Source organism: Fonsecaea monophora (genome assembly GCF_001642475.1).
Source record: "Fonsecaea monophora strain CBS 269.37 chromosome Unknown Scaff11, whole genome shotgun sequence".
Lineage (NCBI taxonomy): Eukaryota > Fungi > Ascomycota > Eurotiomycetes > Chaetothyriales > Herpotrichiellaceae > Fonsecaea > Fonsecaea monophora.
This window is the reverse complement of record NW_019173942.1, coordinates 127,744-152,301: the sequence shown is the minus strand read 5'-3', so window position 1 is coordinate 152,301 and position 24,558 is coordinate 127,744. Positions and strand designations below refer to the sequence as shown.

Below are 24,558 nucleotides of genomic sequence, written 5' to 3'. Positions count from 1 at the left end.
GCTTTGCTAAGTCTGTCTTTTAAGCAAACAAAGTTATGGCCTCGTCAGGGGTAAGCAAGATCTTCAACGCGCCATCTGGTGCTGTGGCAGACGTACGCATCATCGACTGCACTTCAAGGATCATTAGATTGCCGGCAAGTTTCTTGTTACACCCACCTCTCCAAGGCATGCAATACATGCCAGATATCCCCACGTGGTCCTTTCTCATCGAGAGCCCGACGACGGGAAAAAAGGCACTCTTCGACCTCGGGGTGCCACCCAACTTTCTCGACTTCTCGCCCTTTAACCAGGACCAACTGAGAAACCCGGCGTGGGAGATTCGCTCCGAGAAACACGTAGCGGACATTCTCAAGGAGAACCAGATTGATCCTGCTCGGATCAATTCGATTGTTTGGAGGTGAGTTCGTGCCTCCAGGAGAGCCTTCAACATGTCCGGCTGTGCCTGATCCGTTCTCTTAGCCACTGGCATTTCGATCACATCGGAGATCCTTCCACCTTCCCTGGGTCGACAGAGCTTGTCGTTGGGCCCGGTTTCAAGCAGACATTCTATCCCGGGTATCCGACGATCAAAGATTCTCCTGTCCGGGGAAGTGATTTTGCGTCCGTGTTTCTTCCCTTCCTGGCATTCTCATGGTCACATTGGGCTAATCATTGTCGGTTCCACTTCGACAGAGGCCGCGAGACCAGGGAGATCAACTTCGACGAGGGTCCTCCACTTCAGATCGGACAGTTCAAGGCAATGGACTTTTTCGGCGATGGTTCATTCTATCTCCTCGACGCGCCGGGCCACACGGTCGGGCACCTTGCAGGCTTGGTGCGGACGACCTCGGATCCGGACACGTTTATCTTTTGCGGCGGCGACCTTTGTCACCACGGCGGGGAGATCCGTCCGTCCAGGCACCTCAGCCTGCCGAAAGAAATCCACGTGGAGTTTCCAGATCAAGTCTCGCCCTGGATCTGCCCGGGCTCGGAGCTCGCGCGACTCAACAAAAGTCGGTCTCGAGCCGAGTTCGAGCCCTTCTTCATACCGAATCCGGAATTCTGTTACGATGCAGAGGAGACAGTCCGGACGATCGTCAAGGCCCAAGAGGCCGACGCAGACGACAACGTCTTGTTCATCTATGCCCATTCCAAGGCTGTAGAGCGGTACGCAGAACTCTTTCCCCTCAAAGCTAACCAATGGAAACGGAAGGGATGGAAGAGCAAGATGCTTTGGGACTTTGTGAGAGATTTCAAGGTCGCAGTTGATGCGCAAAGCGGTGGAAGCGCGTTTAATGCGGCAGGCGAATAAATGCGCCACCTTGAGGGGACACAGGACACGCGGTCGAAGCATTATATGAATACTTGAAAATGTTGGAGGCTTGGATTTGTTTCCAGTCCATGAGCCCGAATCCGTTCGACCGCTTGTGCAAGGTGATGGACGAAAATAGAGACAGTCGTTCCCGAAACCGCCCTGCCGCTTTCTTCTGTAAGAAGCTTAAGAAGCTAAGGAATACGTGGGACATCTCTAGCCAAACATGTAAAATGGATTGCCCTAATCTTCTACCCAATGATCAACATCGCTCACGAGCTCCAGTTTTACGAAGGTTGGTAAGATAGTTGTAAAGACTACTTGTTCGTACGATGCGGTATCGAAAGGCCCGCGCTGGGTCTGATTGCCGACTCATGCACAGTCATGCACAGTTGTAAAAGATGAAGTCTTGGAAGCAGTATATTTGGAGAAGAGGTAGAGAGGATGACAATGAACGGACGAGAGCTACCCTCGTAGATAACGGTACCGAAAGAAAAGAAACAAAGTCATACAGTCATAGATGCCATTGAAGCAGCCCCTTCAGCGCCGCTTTCCTTTCTTGCTGATACCACGGCCCCATACTAATACCTCGTTTAGACTTTCATTCAGTTTCCGGATTTCTCGATCGCGCTCCTGCAGCTGGGCCTCGAGATTTTGTATGCGATCTTCTAGCTCGTCTTGCACCAATTCATCTGAGACTCCGTGCGCAAGAAGGCGACGCGATAGTTTTCGTGCTAGATCAAGTGCGAAATCACCGCCACGAGCAATAAGCGCCTCGAAGCTGCCGTGCAAGAGGGAGGTGTAATTCATAGCTGCAAACTGCGACAAGAGCTTCCTCATAGGTTCTTCGTTGCCTCGATCGGCGGGAATATTGGCATAGACGAATTCAACGGCTTTTGAGACTTCCTGCTCGGCAAGCTCCACCGTGCAATCCATTTTCCTCAGCGTGACGATTGATCGCTGGAGGGCGAGTTCCTGCAGCTCAGAGAGCAGGTGATACTTTGCGAAACTGTATACTTCCAAATGGGCGAGCAATGGTTCCCCATAGGAGAAATACTTGTGAGGAAATTCCAGACCCTCAAACCTTCCAGCGGCAGTTTTATGTGCAGTCGTAACGGGCGGGACTCCAATACACTTGCCCAGTGGAGTCAATGGACGAATGCTACATGACTCGAATATCGCGTTTTGGAGTTCTGAATTCTCGGCTTCGAGAAGGTCGGGTTCTGCAGGTTCTGCAGGTTCCACTTCAGGCTGTGGCTCTTCCAGAACGACATCTGCCACTGGCTCTGGCTCGTCCGCTGGATCAAGGACTTCTGCCACTGGCTCTGGCGCTGGCTCGTCCGCTACGTCAAGTGGCGGATCGTTGAACTCGACTTCCGTTTCGTCAATGCCTTCACCCGTCTGTGTCCCTGGTTGACTGTCCACTCCTGCTTCTGAAACATGTCTTCGGCTGGGTGTCTCATCTGGCTCTATTCCAATTTCTCGAGGTACAGGATCTGGGCTATGGTAGTCACGAAGATAAAGCCAAGTCAGGACCCGTTCAACGGTCTGGGAACTTGTGTGCCTCCAGTCAATGCATCCTTCTGATGATTCCTTCCAGCCTGGCTCCACTAGTTTCTGAAGCGACGGCGAGCCAGACTTTGAAAGAAGGGCTTCGTGAACGGTGAATTTGCTATCGTCTTCTCCCGCGCGGATCGTGACGCAGTTACTGAGTAATAACCTAGGCACGAGTAAGCACTCAGTCAACGCTCCTAAGTCGTGTAAGGAAGTAAATACAGTGTGAACTTATCCATGGATTCCATCGGTCCAAGATTCGAAATCTGCAGAAATCACCAGTCGTCTAAGAACATGGAAATTGTTCGTCCAGCTTGCAGAGGAAAGGGTTTCGCGGTGGTTGACCCCTCATCCACGTCTGAAGTGGCGCTGAGGGGCCTCAAGTGTGGCTGGACAGAGGAACTGTTTGAGTAAACAGTTGCCTTATATGCCCTTTCGGGAAATTGTGTCCTTGACCAACCCGATATGGGAATTACAGAGTACCAAAGGCGATGATAGAGTAGCCTCCTCATATGGCGCCCAATCTCTCAGCATCACAGCATACACCGATCCAGCATATGATTGAAAATGGAGCATCCACATATCCTCAAATTAGGCAGGCCGGCAGGCTGCTAACCACAGCGTTTAGGTAGTTTATTACCTAGGTACTAGTCTGCTTTTCTGGTATTCACAGGGTATTGGGAATAGTGTGACACGGATCGTCGCTGAGTCATGCTCAGATTAGAAAGTAGACCGTTACTGATTAGGTATAGCGGCACCAGCTAATATCTCTTATGTCAGCAAAAGAGAGGGCGGGTTCGATACTGACGGTGAAAATCATTAACAACAAGCAACTGGGAAGCACACAAGTCTCAGTGGGGTGACAGTTGGTGACTTCGTCTTCGTTCGGTGGAAGATGAAAGACGAGGCTCTAAGCGGGAGCAAGTCAAAGCCCCGACACTGGCAAACTTGGCTCTGTCCATTTGGTAACTCCTTAACTCCATGACCATGAATACCCTGACAAAACAGTTACTCGGATGAGACAGGATTCTTACCAATGTGCCAAGCAGCCCTTCTCCGCCCTGGCCCCCAGTGAGTGGTTGATAAATCTCCCTGGGCATTTATCCGAGGTCCGAAGAATCAACCTTAAGTTACCACTTGGACAAACAAATGATCCGATTCGAGGTTCCTTTCAAGAGTCGTAGTGTACTGCGAAGACAACCTCGAGCTGGAAGGATAGCACACCACGAATTAGTAGCGTTACTCGGTCCCCTCCAACCGTTGGTTGTCTCCCTCTCCAGCCACATGCTGGCAACTCCACTGGGACCCTAAGACCAAGTTCTAAAGCGTGGGAACCCCCAGGGGAGGACGGTGGAGGGAAGTAGGGAGCGGGGGTGGCGGTCCCTTTTCTCGCCGTATCAAACTTGCTTCTTACTTCCACTCGGGCGGATGGCTTGGGAAATCCTCCCCATGTACCTCGTGGTCGTAAGCCCATTTGTGTTAATGTTGACCACCACCTTCCCATCCGTGAATGCTTCCCCCCCTTTCCCAGACACAACGACGAACACGACGACAACGAGATGGAAGACGATGAAGCGAACGGCTTCCCTGGCCCGGAAGCACCAGCGACCTCACTTGGTGACCTGGATGCCCAAAGAATCCACGACCGGTCTTCAATGAGAAAACATCGCGCGAGTGTGGCCTGCAATTACTGTCGCTTCCGCAAAGTGAGGTGCAGCGCAGATGGCGTCAAACCATGCTACAACTGCGTCCTGGATCGGGTCGAGTGTGTCATACCCCGACGGCGACCGCGAGGCAGACCTAAAGGCCAAACCCGATCAGTGGCTTCCTGGGTCACCTCCCACACCGGTCCTCATCAATCGGTCGAACCAAGCGAGCCAGTGCCGGAGCCCTTGCCCGAGCCTGAGCCCGAGCCCGAGCAAGAGCCAGCGAACTCCTGGTCCGGATCCTGGCTCCCGATCAAGGCTGCTCCTCAGGCCAACGAGTCTCACGTCTCTTTGGCGGTACAACAACCTTGCGACGCTCTTGATAGCAACTCACCCTTCGAATCGTGGGAGGCTCAGGAGACTGTCGCCCCAGATCGCCATTTCGACTGGTATGGAGCAGCCACGCAGAGTCTGACGTCTCCCATATCGCCGAGTAACAACACGACACTTCCTCGCTTAAATGCCCCTGTGGACCCGTTATATGCAACAGCCACGTCGAATGATGATGATGATGTTGATCAAGAACTTCCACCCTACGTCCGGCCATTTTCGTCGGACTGTCCCTTTGAAGATTTGGTCTATCTACGCCGGAAGGGTGCCTTGACGTTGCCGGATCCCGAACTGCAAAGTGACTTGCTCAAGAACTACTTTGAACTCGTCCACGACTCCCTCCCCCTCGTCGACCGGGATTCGTTCCAGGCCAGCATCAGAAACCCGGCGCGACATGGAACCATCAGCCTGCTGCTGCTGCAGGCCATCATGTTCTCCGCCACCGCCTGGGCCGATGTGAAGCTGGTACGGCGTGCTGGGTTCCTCACCCGCGATGCGATGCGACGAGCATACTACAACAAGACGAAGGTTTGTGTGCCTCATCCTCCCTCTGCCCTTGGTACTCGGAAAGTTACTTATGAGGGGTATAGTTACTGTACGACTTCAACTACGAGCGTGATCGCCTCGCCATCGTTCAATCCCTCACTCTTCTTACCACCTGGTGGGTGACGCCCACTGAACAAAAAGACGGCTACTACTGGTGCAGCGTAGCGCTGGCCGTGGCGAAATCCATTGGTCTGCACCGAGATGCCCACAGTGAAGGTCTGCCCGCCCCTGTCCGGCGGCTCCGGCGACGCATCTGGTGGTGCTGTCTGATTCGCGATGCCATCACTTCTCTGGGGTGTAATCGGGCACCCAGAATCCGGTCCAACGACTTCGTCGTGGCTCCACTCACCTTGGAGGACCTGCAGGGATCTGACGGGTCCTTGGATGCGAATCGGCCGCTGAGCCATGTCGATCAAATGGGAACAAAGCTTAGTTCGATATGCATTGCTTCGACCAAGCTCTGCCGGATCCTGAGCGTCATCGTGGACCTGTTCTACGCGGAAAATCCCATCGGTCACGTTGGCATTCTTTACCCCAAACAGGACAACAATCCCGTGGACGAGGCGTCGAGTCAAACCCTCCCTATCGAGAACGGTCTCGAAAAGCTCGAGATGTGCGAACAGGAGTTGCAGAAGTGGCGCGATCAGGTGCCGGACCATCTACTGCACCAGTCTCCCGTTCCGATGACGGCCTCTTCCACGGAGCAAGCGGTCATCATCCACCGTGCCCTCCTGGCGATGCTGTATCTCGTAGCGCAATTCTGCCTCCACCGGCCGCGGGCCCTGGCGGACGGCGCCAGCAGCCTAGGGGCCCACCCCAACCAGACGCGAGCGTCCCAAAAATCAATGCGCGCGGCCGCCGCGAATCTCAACAAGATCGTCATGGACATGTACCAGGTCGACCTGGTGCGCCGGCTGCCTGGGACTTGCATCTCGTGCATCCTCACCGTCAGCTGGAGTCACGTCTTTGATTTGCAGTCTCCGAGCGCCGAGGTCCGCAGGGAAGGGGCTCGACGGTTTGAGGAATGCAAGCTCGCGCTGAGGGAACTCGTGGAAATCAACGTCGCCGCCGAGTGGGCGATCGGGTTCTTGACCTTTGCCGCATCCCACGTCAGCCGTCTCTTCAAGCGGCGACAGATGCTGCCACCCAGGGCGTCAGCCGCGGGGACGGGTGGTGGCTCGTTGGGGAGAAGGATGCCGAATCCGACGCAGCACGTCGCCACGGTCGTCGCCACGGCGTCCAACACCACCACAAAGTCGACCGGTGCCGCCGCCCGCGAAGCTTCTCCTACCACTCGAGACTGGAACAGACCCAACCATTACGACTTGGAGGCAGAAACGCGTCAGAGGTTGGGGGTTGGGTTTCCCGACTACGAAGACACGGTATTGGCCGGACCAGCCTTCAGACTACCGGACGACGACCTGTTCAACCTGGACTTCTCCGACTTGACCGACATGTGGGTAAGCATGCCCCGGGCTTGGGACATGGCGCAGCCCTCGCCGGGTACGTGAAGTGCTCTGGTCTATGTCACTACCTAGGCATGTATATATGACTGGAAGGGTTACCAAATGGGCAATACAATGACCCGTCACGGGAGGATTGTTCGGCCGAAGGCTCTTCAACTCGCGCTATTTAACCCCCTATAATCATTCCCCAAAGGTATATATATATATGTATATATGTATCTAGGACTCTATAGAATATCCCTCATGTTTTCCTCCAGTCGAGACAACATTAACTAGTCCAAGTCTACCTGTCCCACGCTTTTGCTCCAAAGGGCCAAGCCTAGCGTTCAATGTACCATGACAAGCAGTTCCCGGGGTCCAGCTCATAGTCGGTAAAGCCACTGCCCAAGAAAGACCACCGGTTGGGGTCTCGGTACTCGATGTCGAAATCTTCGGCTCGGATCTCGGAGATCAAGCGCTTGAAGAGCAAGGCGCTTCCACCAAAGGCCGCCGTGACCCTCCCGTCGACCGTGTTGCGCTTGAACCAACTCGAACAGCCCGCGGACCAGACGAGGGTTTCGTGGACGCGGTCGCCGTAGCGGACCAGGTCGTCGACGCAGGCGCCCTTGGGGACGACGGCCTTGATGTCTTCGGTGGCCATCTTCCGGATCCACCGGGTGATGTAGTCGCCGGTCCAGTTGATGGCTTCCAGCAGCGAGCCGTGGGCGATGACGGCGTTGGGGCCGAGAAACATGAAGAAGTTCGGCATGTCCTTGGCCGCGACGGAGAGATACGACCGCACACCGTCCCCGGCCCACTGCTGGCCCAGGTCGACACCGTCGCGGCCGATCATGCGCCACTGCGGCCGGAACGAGACGTCGAATCCCGTGGCGCACACAATCACGTCCACCTGGAAGGCTCGCCCGTCCGCGGTCACGATCGAGTCCTCCGTCACAGCAGTCACGGGGCTGCTGACCAGGTCGACGTTGGGACGAAGAAGGGACTCGAGAAACCCGTCGGCCGGCGTGATGCGCTTGCACCCCAAGGGCCACGACGGGATCAGCTTGGCACACAGCTCGGGGTCGTGCTGGAGCTTGGTGGCCATCTGGTTGCGGGCCATCTCGGTCGCGGCCTGGTTCGCGGCCGAGCCCTTGATGTACATCCTGAACGCGCTGTTGATGTGGTGGACGATCTTGCGGCGGTACGCACGGTGAAAGACCGGGTCTTTCCTGAAGCGTTCCTTGTCCTCTTCGGTAAAGGGCGGGTTGGCTCGGTTATCTCCCTCCCTGCCCAGCAGTGTTGACGGCGGCAGGGGCATGTAGACGTAGTTGGCACTCCGTTGAACAGCCGTGATCTGGGTCCCGGGGAGTTTGGCCAACTGGGGCACTATCTGGACTCCCGAGGAGCCGTTGCCAATGACGGCGATCCTCTTGTTGGAATAGTCGTAGTCAGCATCCCACGCGGCTGAATGGCACTTGAAACCTTGGAACCGCTCCAGTCCGGGGATGTCGGGCCACCGCCACTTGTTGAGCACACCTTGACCTGACACCAGGACGTCGGCGTATTCTGTCGAGGTTTCGCCGCCGGGTTTCTCCACTGTCACTTTCCACCGGCCCGTTTCCTGCTGCCAGATGGCTTCGGTGACGCGGTGGTTGAGCCTCACGTCGCGATCCAGGTTCCATTTCTTGACGGTGGCGCGGATGTATGCTTCGATCTCGGCGCCTGAGGCATAGAAATTGTCCCAATCCGGCTTGGGGTCGAATGGGAATGCCTAGAGGTGGACGGGTAGGGAGATGCATGGTCAGCAATCATTGGGATACGCCCATCTCAAAACGGAGGAGACAGACGGGCAATCACACACGTATATATGGGCCGGCACGTCGCACTGGACACCGGGATATGTATTGACCAGCCATGTTCCCCCGACGTCGTGTCTCGCTTCAAAGATGCTGTGATCAACCATCTGTCCCACTTCTGGGTATTGGTGCTGCAGCTTGTGGGCGAACATGAGGCCTGAGAAGCCCGCTCCGACGGTGATGACCTTGATCTTTCTGCGGGGTGTCCATGCCGGCAGCTCACCGATCAAAGACTCGGTAGCGTCGACACTGGAATGGCTGTCGCCGTTGCTGCCATAAGTTCCGTTGACGCCGTGATCCCCCATATCAAGAGGCTCGGCCGTGGCTGAGGAGTAGTCCGACTGTTCGTATATGTGGGGGAAGGTCCCTGTTTTGAGGATCCAAGTATGCTGTACAAATCCTGTGCTTTCGACCAGAGAGCATCCGCCATGACAGAGTTGTTAATTGTTTGATAAACAAAATTTTGGCTGGAAGGCCTGGAAAATTGTCTCGACTTTTGCTGCGATGCTTGTGAGTCCAAATATCCTCGGGACACTATGGTAGTCAATCAGTCAATCAGATCGCTCACGACGATATCTAGTAGGGCTCCAACACGTCCTGATTATTCTTGCCATTGAATGCTCGCCCTGGGCCCTCGGGTTTTCTGGCACTCATCCGTGGGGATAGACCCCCAGACACCAGAAACCCAAGTCGTGCAAGTCTCCTCGACCGGGACTTGGACCGAGAAAGAAGCTAGCCATAGTGGGTCAATAGCGGGTCATCCCCACCGCCATTCATCCCCGGATAATAGTCGATGTGGGCGGCTCCCATTAAACTTCAAATTCGGCCCGCGGAAGGCTGTGGACCCTTGGTTCCAACATGGAATTTTCATCGTGCATGGTTGACAAACCCCGGTCTGGCTGCCCCAGATTCTCTCCGCTTTTGGGGAGAAGGTGACTCGATGGAGGAAGATGTGGAATATTTGAGAGTTACCAGCAGTCAACGTATAAAAAAAGACGCATGTCTGCTCCTTCTTGACGATCAGATCCCGTACATCTGGTAGACCACGTCAACGCTCCTCCTCCCTCCGCTCAGCAGTGAAAAGATGCCCGCCGCCCACGAGATGGTAGTCGAGAAAGAGAAATTGTCTTCGGAAGTGTATGAAGAGAATGTCCAGCCCGACCCTTATCGAGCGATCGGCAAACTCGACGACGGCACCGTCGATGAGACTGCTCCCTCTATCAACCGGAAGGCCGAGAGAAAACTCGTCCGCAAACAGGATCTGACCATTCTTCCTCTTCTCGGTCTCGGCTACATGATGGGTGTTTTGGTATTGACTCGATGCCATCCTCCCCTTGTTCGTGTACCTGGGTCTGACTTTTGTCAAAGGATCGAAGCAATATCGGCAATGCACGCCTCATGGGAATTCAGAAGGACCTCAAACTGAGCGACCACCAGTATTTTCAGATCCTCATGGTGACTTGTGAGTCAGGATGATGCCTGGTCCGGACATATTCGAAGAAAATCCAGATGAAAGACTAACTCGGCTGCCTCCGCCCCCTTTTCCTAGACATTGGCTTTCTCGTCCTTCAGACGCCTGGGGCCCTCCTGATGAAGATTCTCGCCCCTCGCTGGGTCCTCGGCGGTTCCATCACCATGTTCGGCCTCGTCGCCGCTCTGTTCTCGGTGTCGCGAAACTTCGCCGACCTAATCGGCCTTCGTCTGCTTCTGGGTTTTGGAGAGGCCATCGTGCCTCTGTCGTTCTTGTATATTAGCATGTGGTACAAGCATGACGAATTGGCGCTGAGAGGTTGTAAGTGAACTGTTGAGTTCGAAAATTCGACCAATCCGCTGAAACTCGTCGGGGCAGGTTTGATCTACTGGTCGACCAGCATCGCCAGTTTCGCCGGGGGACTGATCGCATACGGTGTCCAGAAGAACATTGGCGATGCCCGCGGCATTGCCTCTTGGAAATGGTTGTTTATCGTTGAGGGTGCTCCCACCATCGCTGTTGGGCTCGCCATCATGATTATCTTGCCCGGCTATCCAGACAAGGTGGTTGAAGACGGACATTTCTTGTTCGAACGCTCCGAGAATGAACTTCTCCTGGCGCGAATCCGGGCCAGTAAGTTCTTGCTTCATTTTTTATTTTCAACCCCTTCGTGGGCGCCTCTGTTCTGCCCTGATGACAAGCGGCTGACCCGAACATCTCATAGGCCAGAACACAGCCGGCGAAAAGGTGGTGCCTCGCCAGATTTGGATGGCGGTCACAGATCCAAAGACATATCTAGGTTCTCTGATGCTCTCGGCTGTCGGGCTGAGCGCGGCTGCATTCGCCGTCTTCCTGCCGACCTTCATCAATGCGTTTGGTTTCGACCGGCTCACATCCCAGCTCTACACCATTATTCCCTACAGCTTTGCAGTGGTGTCGATGCCCGTGTCGTGCTGGCTGTCCGACCGCTACCAACAGCGGGGCATCGCCATGGCGGCCTGTCTCGGTTGCTGCCTCGCCGGTGTCATCATCATCTTGGCCTCGAACAGTGCGACCGTGTCCATCGTGGGCACCTGTTTTGTCGCTGCGGGCACATACTCGGGCAACCCCATCGCCGTCGCCTGGATTAGCACGATTCACGGCGGCTACACCAAGAGGAGCACGGTTTACGGGATCCAGCAGGTCTTCATCAACAGCTTCATCATCATGTCCACCCAGGTCTTCGACACCCCACCCAAGTTCTACAAAGGCAACGGTATCTTGCTGGGTATCTTTGCCGTCGCCTTCGCCTCGACGGCCATTCTGTATTTTTGGCTGAGAACCGAGAACCGCAAGCGTGACCGCGCGGCCCAGGCGCGCCTCGACGGGACCGCACCGCCGCTTCCCGACGACATTGGCGATTTTGAGACCCTCTGTGATTATCACCCGGACTGGAGATATCCGCTCTGAGTGACTCTGACGAGGCTCGTCCGTTGAAAGATGCCATTTTCCAACATGGGGAGAGGTGTGGAATGCTGGGTGTAGTGGACATAGGGCTCGATGGTGGGTGGCATCGGCCAGGCTGAAAATGTCAGGGCTTCTGAAGGCAGACCGAGGATGAAACTAGGCTTGATTTACGCCGACGGTTGTGATCTTTCCTGCAGCAATATATCATCATTGATGAAGAAAACTCTCTTTTGTCTCGTCTGCTCTTTGGTTGAACGAGTACAACGGTCACACTGAAATAATTAATTGTTCTTTCCACGCTCCGCGGATCGCCTTTCCTAACTAACTTGGTGATAAGCCGTCGTCTATGGCCGCTGAATTCGATGGGCTTTGCGTAGCAAGCGTGTCGCAGCAGTAGGGTCTTGAAATAAAGTCCAGGTTCACGTTTGAGAACGATGAATCTGGGCCGAATCTTTACAATCTTTTGTTGTCAAGGAGAACAGCAGCAGTTTCAATAACGGTGACTCGCACTCAGTCGTTTCGACTCAACATAATGACTTGATATCATGCCCCCCCCCCCCCCCAAAAAACTAGATCATCACCCCTTGTTGGCTTGTCCCTTTTTATCGGATAGTCGCCCGCTTCCTCAGCTCGTCAAACCTCGCTCGCATGATGAGAGCATCTCGGCCAGCAGGAACGCCGCAGTAGACCATGGCATGTCGACAAGCCTCGGCGACCTTTTCCTCGGTGAAACCATTGTAGACGGCGCAGCGGATGTGGATGCGCAACTCGGGAGCTCTCCCCAACGCCGTCAACATGGCGATGTTCATCAAGGCGCGCTCTTTGAAGTCGAGCCCCGGTCTCGCGTAGCCAGACCAACACACTTCCGAGATGAACTCCTCGCTGACTTTGGAGAAGTGGTCCTTTTTCTGTGTGACAATCACCATCCGAGATTAGCAGCAATTCTTTTTCAGGCGTTGGTGGGAAGAACAGAATTTTTTAAACGGACCATGGTAGCTGCGACGGCGTCCACATGCTTGTCCCCCGCAAACTTCCGCACCATCTGTCGCCCGAGTTCCAGCTTGTCTCCAGATGGGGTCTGCTGTTCATTGATATCCGACATTTTCTGGTGGTTTATCAGACTGCCGCTGCCGAGGACTCGGAGACGACCGTTTGAACACCTGATGAATTGTTGAAAGACAAGTTTGACATGGCGAGGAAAGGAATATGTAAAGACGCGGCGATGTTGACGCTGGCTCAGCCTTTAGAGAATCACCATCGGCCCCTCCGAGGGGCAGCGGCCCTGCCGTGGTGCAAATCCATCGATACTCGTCGGTTGGACTGACCGATGAAGGAACCGAAGTAATAATTACCCAGACGGTCCACGGCAAAACGGGACTTTTCTGCACTCGCACAGTTCGTATAGTTCCGATTCGTTGATTTGTGCCCCCGCGGCTGAATACAACAAACCTAGTCTCCACCATCAGAAGTCCAGACCTCAGTGGTGCAAACATCAAGAACATTATTTCAGCAGCCAGAGGTCATCCTCACTACTGCTGGTGAAAAGGTAGGCACGATTCCGGTTCGGTTGGACCCCTATTGCTGCTTGCTTTGACTAGACCGCCCCTTGTCTGCGAGTAAATCATGCCCGTCGCTATTGTCACCGGCGCTTCGAGGGGGATTGGGAGGGCCATTGCTCTCCGACTTGCCGAGGATGGCATGGACGTTGCGGTTCTGTCTTCCCCCAGTGGCGGCCGAATAGTTTCCAAAAAGATGCAAACTGACTTACTCTGTGGCAGATCAATGACCTCGAAAAGCAAGCTCCGCTTCTCGAAAAGGTCCGGGAAGAGATCGAGCAGAAAGGTGTGTAAACCCAAACCCTGACGATCTGAGGGTCAGGCCAATCTATATGGCACTCTCAGCATCATCTTCGAGCTCGTGGTTGATCGCTGGTGGGCTCCAGGGCGAAAATGTCTCTGCTTCGTCACCGATATCACCAATGAAAGTCAAGTCCGACAGATGGTGAAAGAGACGGTCGACTCTCTGGGACCCCTTACGGTCTGTACAGGTCACGCCCCACAAACATCATATTCTCGGTTGCTGAGTCGTTCATTTCACCCTAGACCATGGTTGCCAACGCCGGGATCATCATCCCCAAGTCAATGATGGACACTGACTTGGATGACTTCAGTCTCATTCTCAACGTGAGCATAACTAATCCTGCCCTGTCTGAAAGAAACCCGCGCTAGATGGAATCTCCCAAACCGACTAGGTCAATGTGAAAGGAACATTTATCTGCTATCGGGAAGCCGGTATAGCTTCATCTCTGATCCTGTCATCCCTATCGTCGTCTAACGATTAAGCCAGCCCGACAAATGATTGCACAAGGCACAGGGGGCCGGATTATCGGCGCCGCTTCCCTAGCGGCCCATCGGCCGGTGAGTAAAAGAACTACAAAGAAATGCGGCAATTCCGGCTCTCGTGACAGTGTCTCTGATGTACTCAACCGTCATTTTCAACAGTCACACGGTTCAACCCCGTATGCAGCCAGTAAATGGGCCGTGCGTGGATTGACTCAGAGTATGGCCTACGACTTGGCGGAATATGATATCAATGTAAGAGTCGTCAGCATAGGTATCTGTCCGACTCGACCTTGGCTGACCGACCATCATAGGTCAATGGTTTGGATTCACGTCTCGTCTTCTCCGCTGGAACGTTTCTCGCTGATGTTGACCCAAAGCCTATTGTCCCGGCCCAGTGGACACCCCAGTGAGTCTTGGTCCTCCACCTTCTTCATGAATCACATAACCCCAGCTCTGACGTTGAATTGTTGATAGATGTGGGAGCAGATTGATGAAGTCATGGGCAAAGAACAGGGACTCGCTAAGGGTGAAGCGTTTGCGAGATCAGTCGAAGCTCGATGCGCGCTGAAGAGACCCTCGGTGCATCTGATCCTCGATCATCTTGTTCATCCACGGTCTGCTGACTATCAATAGGTCCCTGACGATATCGCCGCCTTGGTGAGCTTCCTGGCCGGACCGGGTTCGCGCAACATCACCGGCCAAGCCCTGATTGTCGATGGAGGTAAGCAGTGACTGTGGGCATTCGACAGCGGCGTTTCGGGAGATTTATCTAACAGCACCGGTGTAGGAATTGCTTTCTGACTTGTTGACAAAGTCTTCTTCTGCTGGCAGCACGCGATGAACACGACCAACAGGGACCAATGTTGGTTGTCTCATGAATGAAACATGTGAGACATCGAAATGGATAGTCTGTAGCTCTACAACCCTGCAGAGCCAGGCTGCCATCTGGAGGATATCAATGAGTTCATGCTTGACTCCAAATCCGCGCGAAGTTCAGCAGGGGCTGTCGAAGAAGTGTGTGTGCTCTCTAGTGGCAGGAAAGAAAGCGTCATTTGACAGTCTGTCACGGAAGGTGCAAAGCCAGAGCATGCCAATGAAAAATGGCTACAAGCAAGCAGATTGGACGGTTCCTTCTCAAATGAATCCTTGTGGATCAAAATCTTCAGCCCTGATTCGGTGCGCTTTCGCCTAGTCACAGTCCCTCGCATAATCGCCATCGCTGTCTTGGTCCTGTGATTCAACCATAGCCATGAGGTGCCCGATGCTATCCTTTTCCTGGGTTAATATGATCATTCAAAGCCCCTTGACATGGCATTGTCTCGTCGTGTTTGCCAGTCTGGGGAAGGCGCTCGGAAGTAGGAAAGAGGCGCCGACGGTGTCACCAGGGGTCTGCTTCTTATTGGCCAATTGTATTCCACAGATCCAACGCTAGTCTGGATCTGGAATTCATGATTCCTGCAATTGGGTCCCAGTCGAAGCTTCTCGGCACGCGCTGGCACTTCAAATTGCTTCATCAAGGCCTCTTCGAACCATTTTCTTCTCACCACTTTCTGATCTTGCTCTACTGAGTGGGACGTACTCACCAGACAGTCGAACAGTCTGGAGATCTATGGTCATTGATTTCTACATCGGTCAACTATGGCTCACTTATCCCTATGTAATCAGCCCTACTCGAAGTTCATCAGCGAGGACCCAATTACTTCACGTTACAATGCAAGACTGTCCAAGGCGGATAGGCTCATGCTTGGGCCGAGATTGCGGCTTTTGCAAGAGACAGGATCCACTCGAACCGAGATGCAACTTGAGGTTCAGGCTTTGATTGGGAGACCTGTCTCTCTCGCACAACTTGACGGGCTCTTGAAGGAACATGATATCTGTTTTTATAAGAAGAAAGATTTCACATCGGCCAGGGAAGTCCCGAATAGGGACGTAACATCAGCTTCCACGGCACCACCACCACAGCACAACAGCACTACGTTGATGTGTAACCTCCCTTGCCCAGATATACGGGGATCTGAGTCAGGATTGGAAGAATCTCACGGCTTGAGGTGCCTGAAAATCACATTCCACTCTTCAAATTGTTCCGAGTTACACTTTGAGGATATATTCACGGCCGATCGCGAACAGGAACACTGCGATTGCACGGACGTACCTGGAGAGTACGCAATTGAGAATATACAAATCCAGCCCGTGTCCATGAACCCAGATACTGAAGGTATGGAATGTGGAAGACAGAGTCTTTCAGCTCGGTGTAGCAAGGTAAAGACCTCCACATCAATGCCCTGCATGTATCGATTGAGAAGAATCGCGTTCGAGTTGTACTCGACCATCATAGCGGAGAATAAGGACGAAACAGAGCGTGGCGCCAAGATGAACACCATTGCAACCGTATTTTCTCTCCTCGGAGCATATACTGAGGCATTCGACCTTTATCTCCTCGTTTACTACCACTTTCGAGAAAATGATGGAAAGCCCAACGCCACTTACCCACAGGTAGTTCACAGTGCGATAAATTGCGTGAGATTAGCCCAAACGACCCTTCAGATGCAAATTTCCCGAGCAATGCTTGGAGATGTCCGGGGCATGCTCCTTTCTCGCTATGGCCGACAGTCTATGGCTGGCACAACAACCTGGAAATACCTCGAACGCGCCCGAAGTCAACATGTCTGCATGCGAGGCAGAGACCAGACCATTGAACCTCTGGAGTCGTTCGAGGAACAGGCTTATTGGGCAGTTTCTGCCTTGGTCCTGAGCCGGGATCATCTCGGCAAAGAGTGTGGAGTGGCACCAGACTATTGCATGAATTCCTGGAAAGGCTCCATCATGGATCACCTCTGTAAGTGCGATGTCACGCGCAGGTGCCTAAACACCGCACTGGACAAGGTGTCCTCGTATATAGACGAAACCCAGGACCAGCTTGATCGACATTTGCCATGGGCTTCCAAGCAGCTATCTGTCCTCCAGGGATACCGTTACGCTGAAGTACTGGCATGCTTAGTTCTTGAGCAATGTGTAGTCAACAGGACCAACTTTTCCATTGGACCGGACCACACAGAGAGCGAAAATCATCAAGGCTTTCCCTGTGACTTGAAAGGTCTCGCTGTTGCCATTCTTCCATTCATGTTGTGGACCGAAATCTTTGTGGAGGCCTTGGAGACTATGTGGTGGCCGTCAACGCCGCTTCCCTCGTTTTTGTTTCACCAGGCGATTCGGCTCATGAGGCAAAAGATTGAGGAAAGCCCGGCATTCTACAAGAGGACAATCCAGTCAGTCGTTGCACATTTTTTCCCTACGTCCGATGTGAGGCAATTCATGCCATGTTTGATCCCCAACAACACTCTCAAACGAATTGGTCTGAGGGTCGCTGGTCTTCTACCCTTGCCCGCCACCGTGGTGCCAGAGACTGAAGAGCCCCGGCATCCTCCACCGCAAACAGCGTCAGCATGGCCTGAATTTCCTCGTTCACCTGGATCGGAAAGATTTTTGCTGAATTCTGGTTCATTGACGCTGGCGCAATCCTGCACCTCCTCCAACAGCTCAGATTATCGCAGGTTTTGGCTCACGGCGTCTGGGCCTAGACCCAAAACTGCCGCTTCAACTGCAACCCAACAGACCGCCCCGTCAGATCAGATGAGTTCTCACAGCAGCTTGAGGTTCTCTAGAGTCACTGGTCTTCCGTCGAATCCCTCACTCACGACCAGTGACGATGTCGTTTCCCTGGACGTCAGTATGGGCGGGTAACGAATCAGCAAGTCAAAGGTTCTGGCTGGTGACAGGGTCCTCCTTTTAATTAAGCTGGGACTGAAATATTTCTCCCACAGAAAGAGGTAATGGTCAGATATGGGGTTACAAAGGAAGTTGTGGCTTGGACATGAGGCTGAAACGCAGAGTCTAATGACGTTGATGGATTGGATGGAATCAATATGCATAGGGAAAAATATTATGTAAGCCGAGATGCCGAGAAATTCACTCCGCCCCTTTCGCTCGCATTTGAATGAAGCATTTGTTTGAAGTTAGGCTCTATTTCTCTCTCTCACTCTCTTTATACCAACCGCACCGCGCCTTTTGTTCTTTGTTTCTATCCTCGAAGCTGGCTCATGTCCACAGTGACCAAGCCTGCACCACCCAAGTGAGAAAAATTCTTCTTAGATGCTGGGAGACCACCTCCAGCCAGCCGGCCAGGCTGGAATTCTTCCATCTGTCTCTCTCGACAATCCAGCTCTGTCACTAACTTTTGTTCCGGTAAAACACATTTTCCAATGGCCCCATCCACCCGATCGAGTATTCAATGATGCGATGATTATCTCCCTCCTTCCATCTGTCATGGTGCTTTCATGACCTGTCTGTTTATCTGTCTGTCTGCCGGTCTTTCTCTCTGTCTGGCCAATGCAATGTATCTAGATCCCCCAATGATCTATCAAGTCGGGTCAGGTCTCAAACGATCCTGAACCAGTTGTCGAGGACGGCGGCGGATGGTGCGGAGAGTGGGAGACCATGGTGCTCCTGCACGGCGTGGCGAGGGCGGCAGATCTTGTTGCAGTGGCGGGGACGGAACTCGAGTGCTCGGTGCTCACGCTGACGCTCACGACCAACGGATGACACGACGAGCTTCCGTTCGCTTCCTGCGATGACTGCATCTCCAAGATGAATTGTAGCAGTGGCGCAATGCTCGACTCCGTGCTCTTCCTGTTTGTGTTGAGGTGCTGCTGTTTCGGTGTGCTGCTCGGCGTGGTGTGTCTTGGAAACCAACTTCTCATCATGCACCGTTGAGACTTTGTCTTTGACCTCGTTGCACTTCTGCTTCTGCTCTGGACCATTGGCAGTGGCATTGGCAGTCAAGACTCCCATCTCATCATCCCCATCAAACGGATCCATCATCACCAGGACCTGCGCCACGTTTCCGCCACGAGAGATCTTGTTCCTGACGCGCCGCATCCGCATTGGAAGTTCAGGCTCACACTTTGCGCACGGGCGACGCGTGAACCTCATCTGGGGCCGCAGCTTGAGCTGGATCTTCTGACACGCGCCGCTGTTGGGGCAATGGGTGTGCGCCAGCGAGTTTTCGCGCGCCTTCTTGCCGCAGTCGGGGCATTTCCACTCGATTGGTTGGCGGTAGCACATTTTTGCGGTTCGCGGTTTGCGGTTTTGTGTCGAGGAGAAAGGGTTGGTGGACCGATTGACTGCGTGAGTCGAGAGTAAGTGACTGAGCGAGAGGTCTTGGTCAATGGAAATGAGGAAAAAAGGGGCACACAGATGGGGGTTGAGATTTGGGTGAGGCTTCAGGCAGGGTGGATGGGAGACAGTGTCGTGTACATCTGAGCAGAATGTGGATTGGAGACGGTGTTTCAGATACTTACTGTGATATGATGTGATGTGATGTGAGCTGTTCTGTTCTGATTGTGTAAGAGCGAGGAGGAGAGAAGTGGTGAGGAAGTGAGGATGATCTCTCAATGCAGAGGTATGCAGAGGGCTATGAGGCTTTCAATGGAGAAGTGAGAATGATCAATGATTTTCCAACATATGTTATGAGATGTGGAATGGCAAGAATCAATCGCTTGAGCAGGTAGGCGAGAGATGGAGAGGCGTTTATGAAAGACACAGCGGCTTGAGAAGACGCAGGGGGGAGAGAAGAGATACTGTCTATTGATTGATTAATTGATTGATTGCTTGATTGCTTGATTGATTCTATTCAGGTTTTTATCAATTGCATTGACAATGCCAATGCAAATGCCATTGACTCTGCCAGTGACAGTGAATGTGAATGTGAATGAGAACAATAGACTTGCTTGCAGGTGGCTGGGAGCTCTTGTGACTCCCGTGCAAGTGAATTGCGCCCTGCCGCCCTATTGTTTCAATGGGTTTTGGTGCGCAGCACAGCGGCGCAGAACAGAACAGAACAGAAGTGAAGTGAACTGAGAGACCACACATCCTATTGTTCCTATTGTTGTTAATTGTTCTCACACCAGCCTCCTCATGCCAAGCGGAGCCCTCAATGCGCTCTTGGGCAGGTAAAGGCTTGAGATGAAGTGAAATTGTCCCGGTCGACTTGCCGGGTGTCTGTTTGAGCCTTTGGGGATTGTTTCCAATTTTCCGCAAACCTCATTGTTCCCAACTGCAGAGTCCCGTGCGTGCCAGTGCAGCGAGCGTCGCTTATCCTGTCCTTGGTTGTTCTGTTTCACCTTCCCGCCTTATTGTTGTACATGAAAGAGGATACGGAGGTCGTGACAATGCCAAGAGTTTCCGGGTTTTGTTGACATGGCGGAGCGGAGCGGAAGGCTGCAGGCCTCGTTGAATTCGGGGCTTGGCAATTCTTGCAAAATCAACGCCGCAACCCGTCATCGGTCTCATCCCCAGACAAAGATGGCGCTCTTGATATTCTAGCATGTCTTCCTGTTCCCTGATGTCCCAAATTTCCAACCGATACCCGACAACCGCACTAGGGAGAAGAAATCATGAAACTGCACAAGAACCAGGGTATTTCTCGTCCTCCAATGAATCCATGGTACAAACGTGCTTGTCTAGCACAATCGCCTGAGCTCTTCTCCCCATCCTCTAACCTCCTGTACAGTCACCCCCAGCTGCCCCTCCGCCAGTCCAGCTTCTCTTATAACTCCCTCCAGTTCATCGTCGCCTATGCTCAACAGCGCCTGCTCCAACATCTCTCCGTCCACAACTCTAAACGGCTCATCCTTCTCCGAAACCTCAGTCTTCAGTGCTCGGAATTTGCTCCAAGGCATATAGCCTGGGGCTTGTACTCGATTCGCCAGTGTGGACTGTAACGTCAACAGCACGTTCATAAAAGCCGGATTGATGGTTGCAAGCATGTATATCGCGCCCTCGATGGTCGCCAGGAACGCCCGCGGAGTAACAATCGGTCCCTCACGCAGAATCTTCGAAGCAGCAGACTCCTTCGTACGGTCGTAACGCCGTCCATCTGAATTTGAAAACTCGATCTCCTTGTTTCCGTTTTCTTTTGGTGGTGCTGGAGTGAGTGTCAGAGGGACAATTTTATTGACTACTTCCCCCAGTCGGAATTCTCCCGTAACTTCGAGCCGGCGGTTGAAGCCACTAGTTCCACTGCCGTCTTTAGCCTGACGGAGCATGGTTAGATTACCTTCCATGTCGGCAACAACCCATTCGTTTTCCATTATTGCCGCAGTGGCTGAAGACCAGAGTGTAGCAAAATGGCGAGATATTTCCTGCAGAGTGTAGCCTGTTGAGGAAGACGCATCATGCTTGACGTGAAGGATGGACAGAGATTTCATCAGATCTGCAACGGCGATTGAGGCCGGTCCTCTGGGAGTGGCGGGCATGACAGCTAGAGATAGCGGGTTCGTTGATGTGCGGTATGCGGCCAGCTTCTCCAGTCTGAGCGAGTGATCTCCTCGTGTTGATGATGGCACAAGCCCGTAAAGAACAACCTGAACAGACCAGTCAGCCGCAGAGTCTACAACGCAATGATAAAAGACTCACCGTCTTCACTAGGCCCGCCACAATCTTGCCCTCGCACATGGCGAGACTTCTACATGCGCCTTTGACCTTGATTTGAGTAACTTCCTTCAACTTGTTTTCTTTGTTGACCTCGTAGACGAGTATCCGTCCCTTCGGGCACTCTTCACCAGATTCACTCTCCTCAAGAAGGCTTGTCCCTACCACAAACATCTCCCCGTAGGCACGGGATTCATTCTCCGGTTCGAAAGAGCCCGTTGTAATGATACACTCCACCAATTCTTGATCTTGTAGATCGACCGAGTGTAATTCCTTGAAACTCACCTCGTCTGCGATCTTAACCGAGCTCATCGTTACTTCCGCGCCGTCTTCAATGGCTCGGCTGACGCACCCCATCGCGAACATTTTGGCCTTGGGCTCGTAGGTGAGACATCTCACTGTTTCGCGAATTCGAAGCGTCTGCAATTGAGTCGTTCTCTCCGTGCCGATCAAGGCCAGCTTGAGCTCGCTTGGAGTTGCTATAGCGATGGCCGAGGGATATGCCTCGGAATTGAAACTGCACACACGAGAAGCACTATCAGCGTTTACGGCAGAATAGACAATGCGACCTTCGGAGGAATATATCAGGGAGGGTTGCTCGCATGAAGCGAATATGTTGGACAAGCCCGATTGGTTATCCTTTGGTAGTCGTTTGAAGAAAACTGGTTCAGTTCCCAGTAAAATCTTCGTCATCCCGGACAGAGCATTCTTCAAGGGGTCGAAGGAATATGACAAGACTGTGCCGTCGGCCATTGCAACGAACACAGTCAGGGGAGCATCAGGGAGGACGTTGGCGACCAGGATAGAACGTGGGATGTCCGTCCCAGGGGTGCCAACCATTTGTGATTGTAGGGTGTCGAGGGAGTGTAGGTCAAGAATGGCAACAGAGGCTGTTTGCCAGAACGAGACAATACAGACATTACTCTGTGTATCTGGGACTGTTACACCTGATATCTGTGAGTTTGGTGGGAAGGTCTTTGAGACGGTGGGTTTCGCGTCACTGGTGGCGACGTGGAAGACGTGGAGAGTGTGGCCACCTTCCACCAGAAGAAGATGGACCGAATTAGCACTGGCAGCTGTTATTTTTGCTGCGGAATCGGGCGGTTTCCATTCCAATGTTAACATGTCCGATTCAAGATCTGTGATCCGAAATCCGGTCTCGTAAACCTGAACGAGCTTTCGATCCGGAAGATTCGTCGCGAGAAGAGTTGGCTGGGAGAGTTCGAGGTGGTGGAAGTCGTCAACTTCTTCAACTGAGGCTTCTGCATCGAATTGGAATATTCGCGTCTCATTGACGAAGGACACAAGCAGGGTATCCTGCGTACTGTCCAGCCCTGTTGAGCTCAAGCCCCATAAGTCGATAATATGAGACAGCTCGCCAATTGTGCCAATCTCCTCCAGACCGACACCACTTCTGACACTCCGAATGGTACCATCCTGCCAGGCACCAGAGGCTGTCACTATCCTAGCTTGGCCAGATGAGAACTCGGGGGTTGCGCCCCCTTCGGCACCTCGACCCAGATCCATGATGGTGAAATCTAGAATAGGGGCGATGTTGGCGAATGTCTGTACGATACGGACCCCTTCCTCCTCGATGTGCACAACCTGCGAGTCGCCCGCATGTGATCCGATAAAGACGTAGCCTTCGTCAAGATATATCAAGGAAGAAGCCTTCGAGGTCACACCGACAGGGTCGAGTCTCCATGATATCACTTCGGAAAAGCTTGTCTCAATCATCAAGAAGAACAATTTGCCGTAGTCATCAGCAAGAAGCCATCGTCGGTCATCAACGTTGGTCCAGCACGTCCATATCGTCGAGTCGTCATCTAAGGGCTGTGTGATGACATTTGTCAAATCGCGGTCGACGTAACGGATGGCATGGTCGCCTAGAATCAGGAAGCCTCCGTACGGAACGGGGACGGGTATGAGATGGCTCACGCCTTTGTCGAGTTGGTCACCCTTTAGTTCGGCCACTCTCTCCAAATCCGCAGATGCCTGCTCTCCACCAGTCCGGTATTTGAGCTCTCTTATCACCAGCCGTGGATTCTCCAAGTTGTCTTCCCACAGGATGGCCAGCCTCGGATTGTCTTTTGAGTCGGGATCCATTTCCAAAAAGGCCGATGACCTTGTCAACAACTCTTCGATCCTGACCTGAACCGGCTCGCCAAGAGCCCCGACCTGAGTGTTGGAAGTGCTTTCTCTTTTGACCCGTTTGTTGGAAGGCTGGATAAAGGGCAGGACTGATATTACTCCGTCATATAGTTCCAATGTCATGTACCGCCGTGTAGGATCCACGTGGCACCTGTCCGACTCTTGCGAGCTGCGCAGGACTTTGTCTGCCAGATCCACATAGCTCTGCTCTGTTTGCAACTGTTTTGTCTGCGCATTCCATGAACAAGTGAAATATTGATAGCGATCGGTTCCGACGAAAAGGTGGTCGGTCTTGGAAGACTCCGGACGGAGCTTCTCGAGGATGGTAACGTAGCCATAGACGGTCTTCGTGTGTAGCAGGCTCAAGCCTTCCGGTCCTTGCTCGAAGATCTGGAGTCGATTCGCTTTCCTAGATCATGCCTTTAGCGCATAGCCTATCGGCGCGGAGGGATTGGAAGTGTACTCACGCGACAATAAGGGTGTCAACGCCAGGCTCTAGGAAATTCAGCTTGATGGCATGGCGTACACCGCTAGGAGGGTGTATTGGAACAATATAAGACATTGTGAATCTTGGTTAAGAAGTCGTGATCTGTTGGAGGGGCAGCACAATTGCACCTCATCTCCCGCGGCCAGGCTCCGATAACGAGTGGTTTGAAAGACACTGGAGAATCTCAAGATTAGTCGCGAAGGCGTAATTGTTGCAGGGTCGAAGCCTCAGCCTCGAGCCTCCGGGGATTGTGAGTGGATTGTTGGATGCCCGTGGGTGAATGTCCGTCAAGGTGAGTTGCTGAATGGTCCGTAGACTTGGAGAAGCGCATCTTGCGGATGCGGGGAAACTGTTTGGAAGACATACTGGTGCACGACCATTAACGGGTTATAGACATAGATTGCTGTGGGAATGTAAACTGCCAGAGAGATCTCCGGTATCTTCG

At 53.1% G+C, this 24,558-nt stretch overlaps 9 protein-coding genes across 9 annotated transcripts; 4 read left to right on the top strand and 5 right to left on the bottom strand.

Moving 5' to 3' along the window:
- Positions 1-35: 35 nt before the first annotated feature.
- AYO21_02485 (hypothetical protein) lies at positions 36-1,291 on the top strand (the record flags this gene model as incomplete). Its single annotated transcript, XM_022652463.1, has 2 exons — positions 36-397; positions 460-1,291. The coding sequence occupies 2 exons, from the start codon at positions 36-38 to the stop codon at positions 1,289-1,291; spliced, it is 1,194 nt and encodes a 397-aa protein (XP_022515151.1).
- Positions 1,292-1,831: 540 nt separating this feature from the next.
- AYO21_02484 (hypothetical protein) lies at positions 1,832-3,084 on the bottom strand (the record flags this gene model as incomplete). Its single annotated transcript, XM_022652462.1, has 2 exons — positions 1,832-3,011; positions 3,068-3,084. 2 exons carry the CDS (start codon positions 3,082-3,084, stop codon positions 1,832-1,834), a joined length of 1,197 nt encoding a protein of 398 aa, XP_022515150.1.
- Positions 3,085-4,404: 1,320 nt separating this feature from the next.
- AYO21_02483 (hypothetical protein) lies at positions 4,405-6,938 on the top strand (the record flags this gene model as incomplete). Its single annotated transcript, XM_022652461.1, has 2 exons — positions 4,405-5,409; positions 5,472-6,938. The coding sequence occupies 2 exons, from the start codon at positions 4,405-4,407 to the stop codon at positions 6,936-6,938; spliced, it is 2,472 nt and encodes an 823-aa protein (XP_022515149.1).
- Positions 6,939-7,212: 274 nt separating this feature from the next.
- AYO21_02482 (hypothetical protein) lies at positions 7,213-9,033 on the bottom strand (the record flags this gene model as incomplete). The annotated part of the gene is made up of 2 exons (XM_022652460.1): positions 7,213-8,643; positions 8,734-9,033. 2 exons carry the CDS (start codon positions 9,031-9,033, stop codon positions 7,213-7,215), a joined length of 1,731 nt encoding a protein of 576 aa, XP_022515148.1.
- A 779-nt stretch (positions 9,034-9,812) lies between these two features.
- Positions 9,813-11,648, top strand: AYO21_02481 (hypothetical protein; the record flags this gene model as incomplete). The annotated part of the gene is made up of 5 exons (XM_022652459.1): positions 9,813-10,037; positions 10,097-10,190; positions 10,278-10,520; positions 10,578-10,832; positions 10,924-11,648. 5 exons carry the CDS (start codon positions 9,813-9,815, stop codon positions 11,646-11,648), a joined length of 1,542 nt encoding a protein of 513 aa, XP_022515147.1.
- A 599-nt stretch (positions 11,649-12,247) lies between these two features.
- Positions 12,248-12,747, bottom strand: AYO21_02480 (hypothetical protein; the record flags this gene model as incomplete). The annotated part of the gene is made up of 2 exons (XM_022652458.1): positions 12,248-12,553; positions 12,634-12,747. The coding sequence occupies 2 exons, from the start codon at positions 12,745-12,747 to the stop codon at positions 12,248-12,250; spliced, it is 420 nt and encodes a 139-aa protein (XP_022515146.1).
- A 521-nt stretch (positions 12,748-13,268) lies between these two features.
- On the top strand, positions 13,269-17,728 carry AYO21_02479 (hypothetical protein; the record flags this gene model as incomplete). The annotated part of the gene is made up of 11 exons (XM_022652457.1): positions 13,269-13,355; positions 13,424-13,491; positions 13,547-13,682; positions 13,748-13,828; positions 13,897-13,936; positions 13,992-14,239; positions 14,299-14,370; positions 14,462-14,566; positions 14,621-14,708; positions 16,323-16,823; positions 16,887-17,728. The coding sequence occupies 11 exons, from the start codon at positions 13,269-13,271 to the stop codon at positions 17,726-17,728; spliced, it is 2,268 nt and encodes a 755-aa protein (XP_022515145.1).
- Positions 17,729-18,421: 693 nt separating this feature from the next.
- AYO21_02478 (hypothetical protein) lies at positions 18,422-19,108 on the bottom strand (the record flags this gene model as incomplete). The annotated part of the gene is made up of 1 exon (XM_022652456.1): positions 18,422-19,108. The coding sequence occupies one exon, from the start codon at positions 19,106-19,108 to the stop codon at positions 18,422-18,424; it is 687 nt and encodes a 228-aa protein (XP_022515144.1).
- Positions 19,109-20,505: 1,397 nt separating this feature from the next.
- AYO21_02477 (hypothetical protein) lies at positions 20,506-24,188 on the bottom strand (the record flags this gene model as incomplete). Its single annotated transcript, XM_022652455.1, has 3 exons — positions 20,506-21,408; positions 21,461-24,035; positions 24,094-24,188. 3 exons carry the CDS (start codon positions 24,186-24,188, stop codon positions 20,506-20,508), a joined length of 3,573 nt encoding a protein of 1,190 aa, XP_022515143.1.
- Between the last annotated feature and the right edge of the window lie 370 nt (positions 24,189-24,558).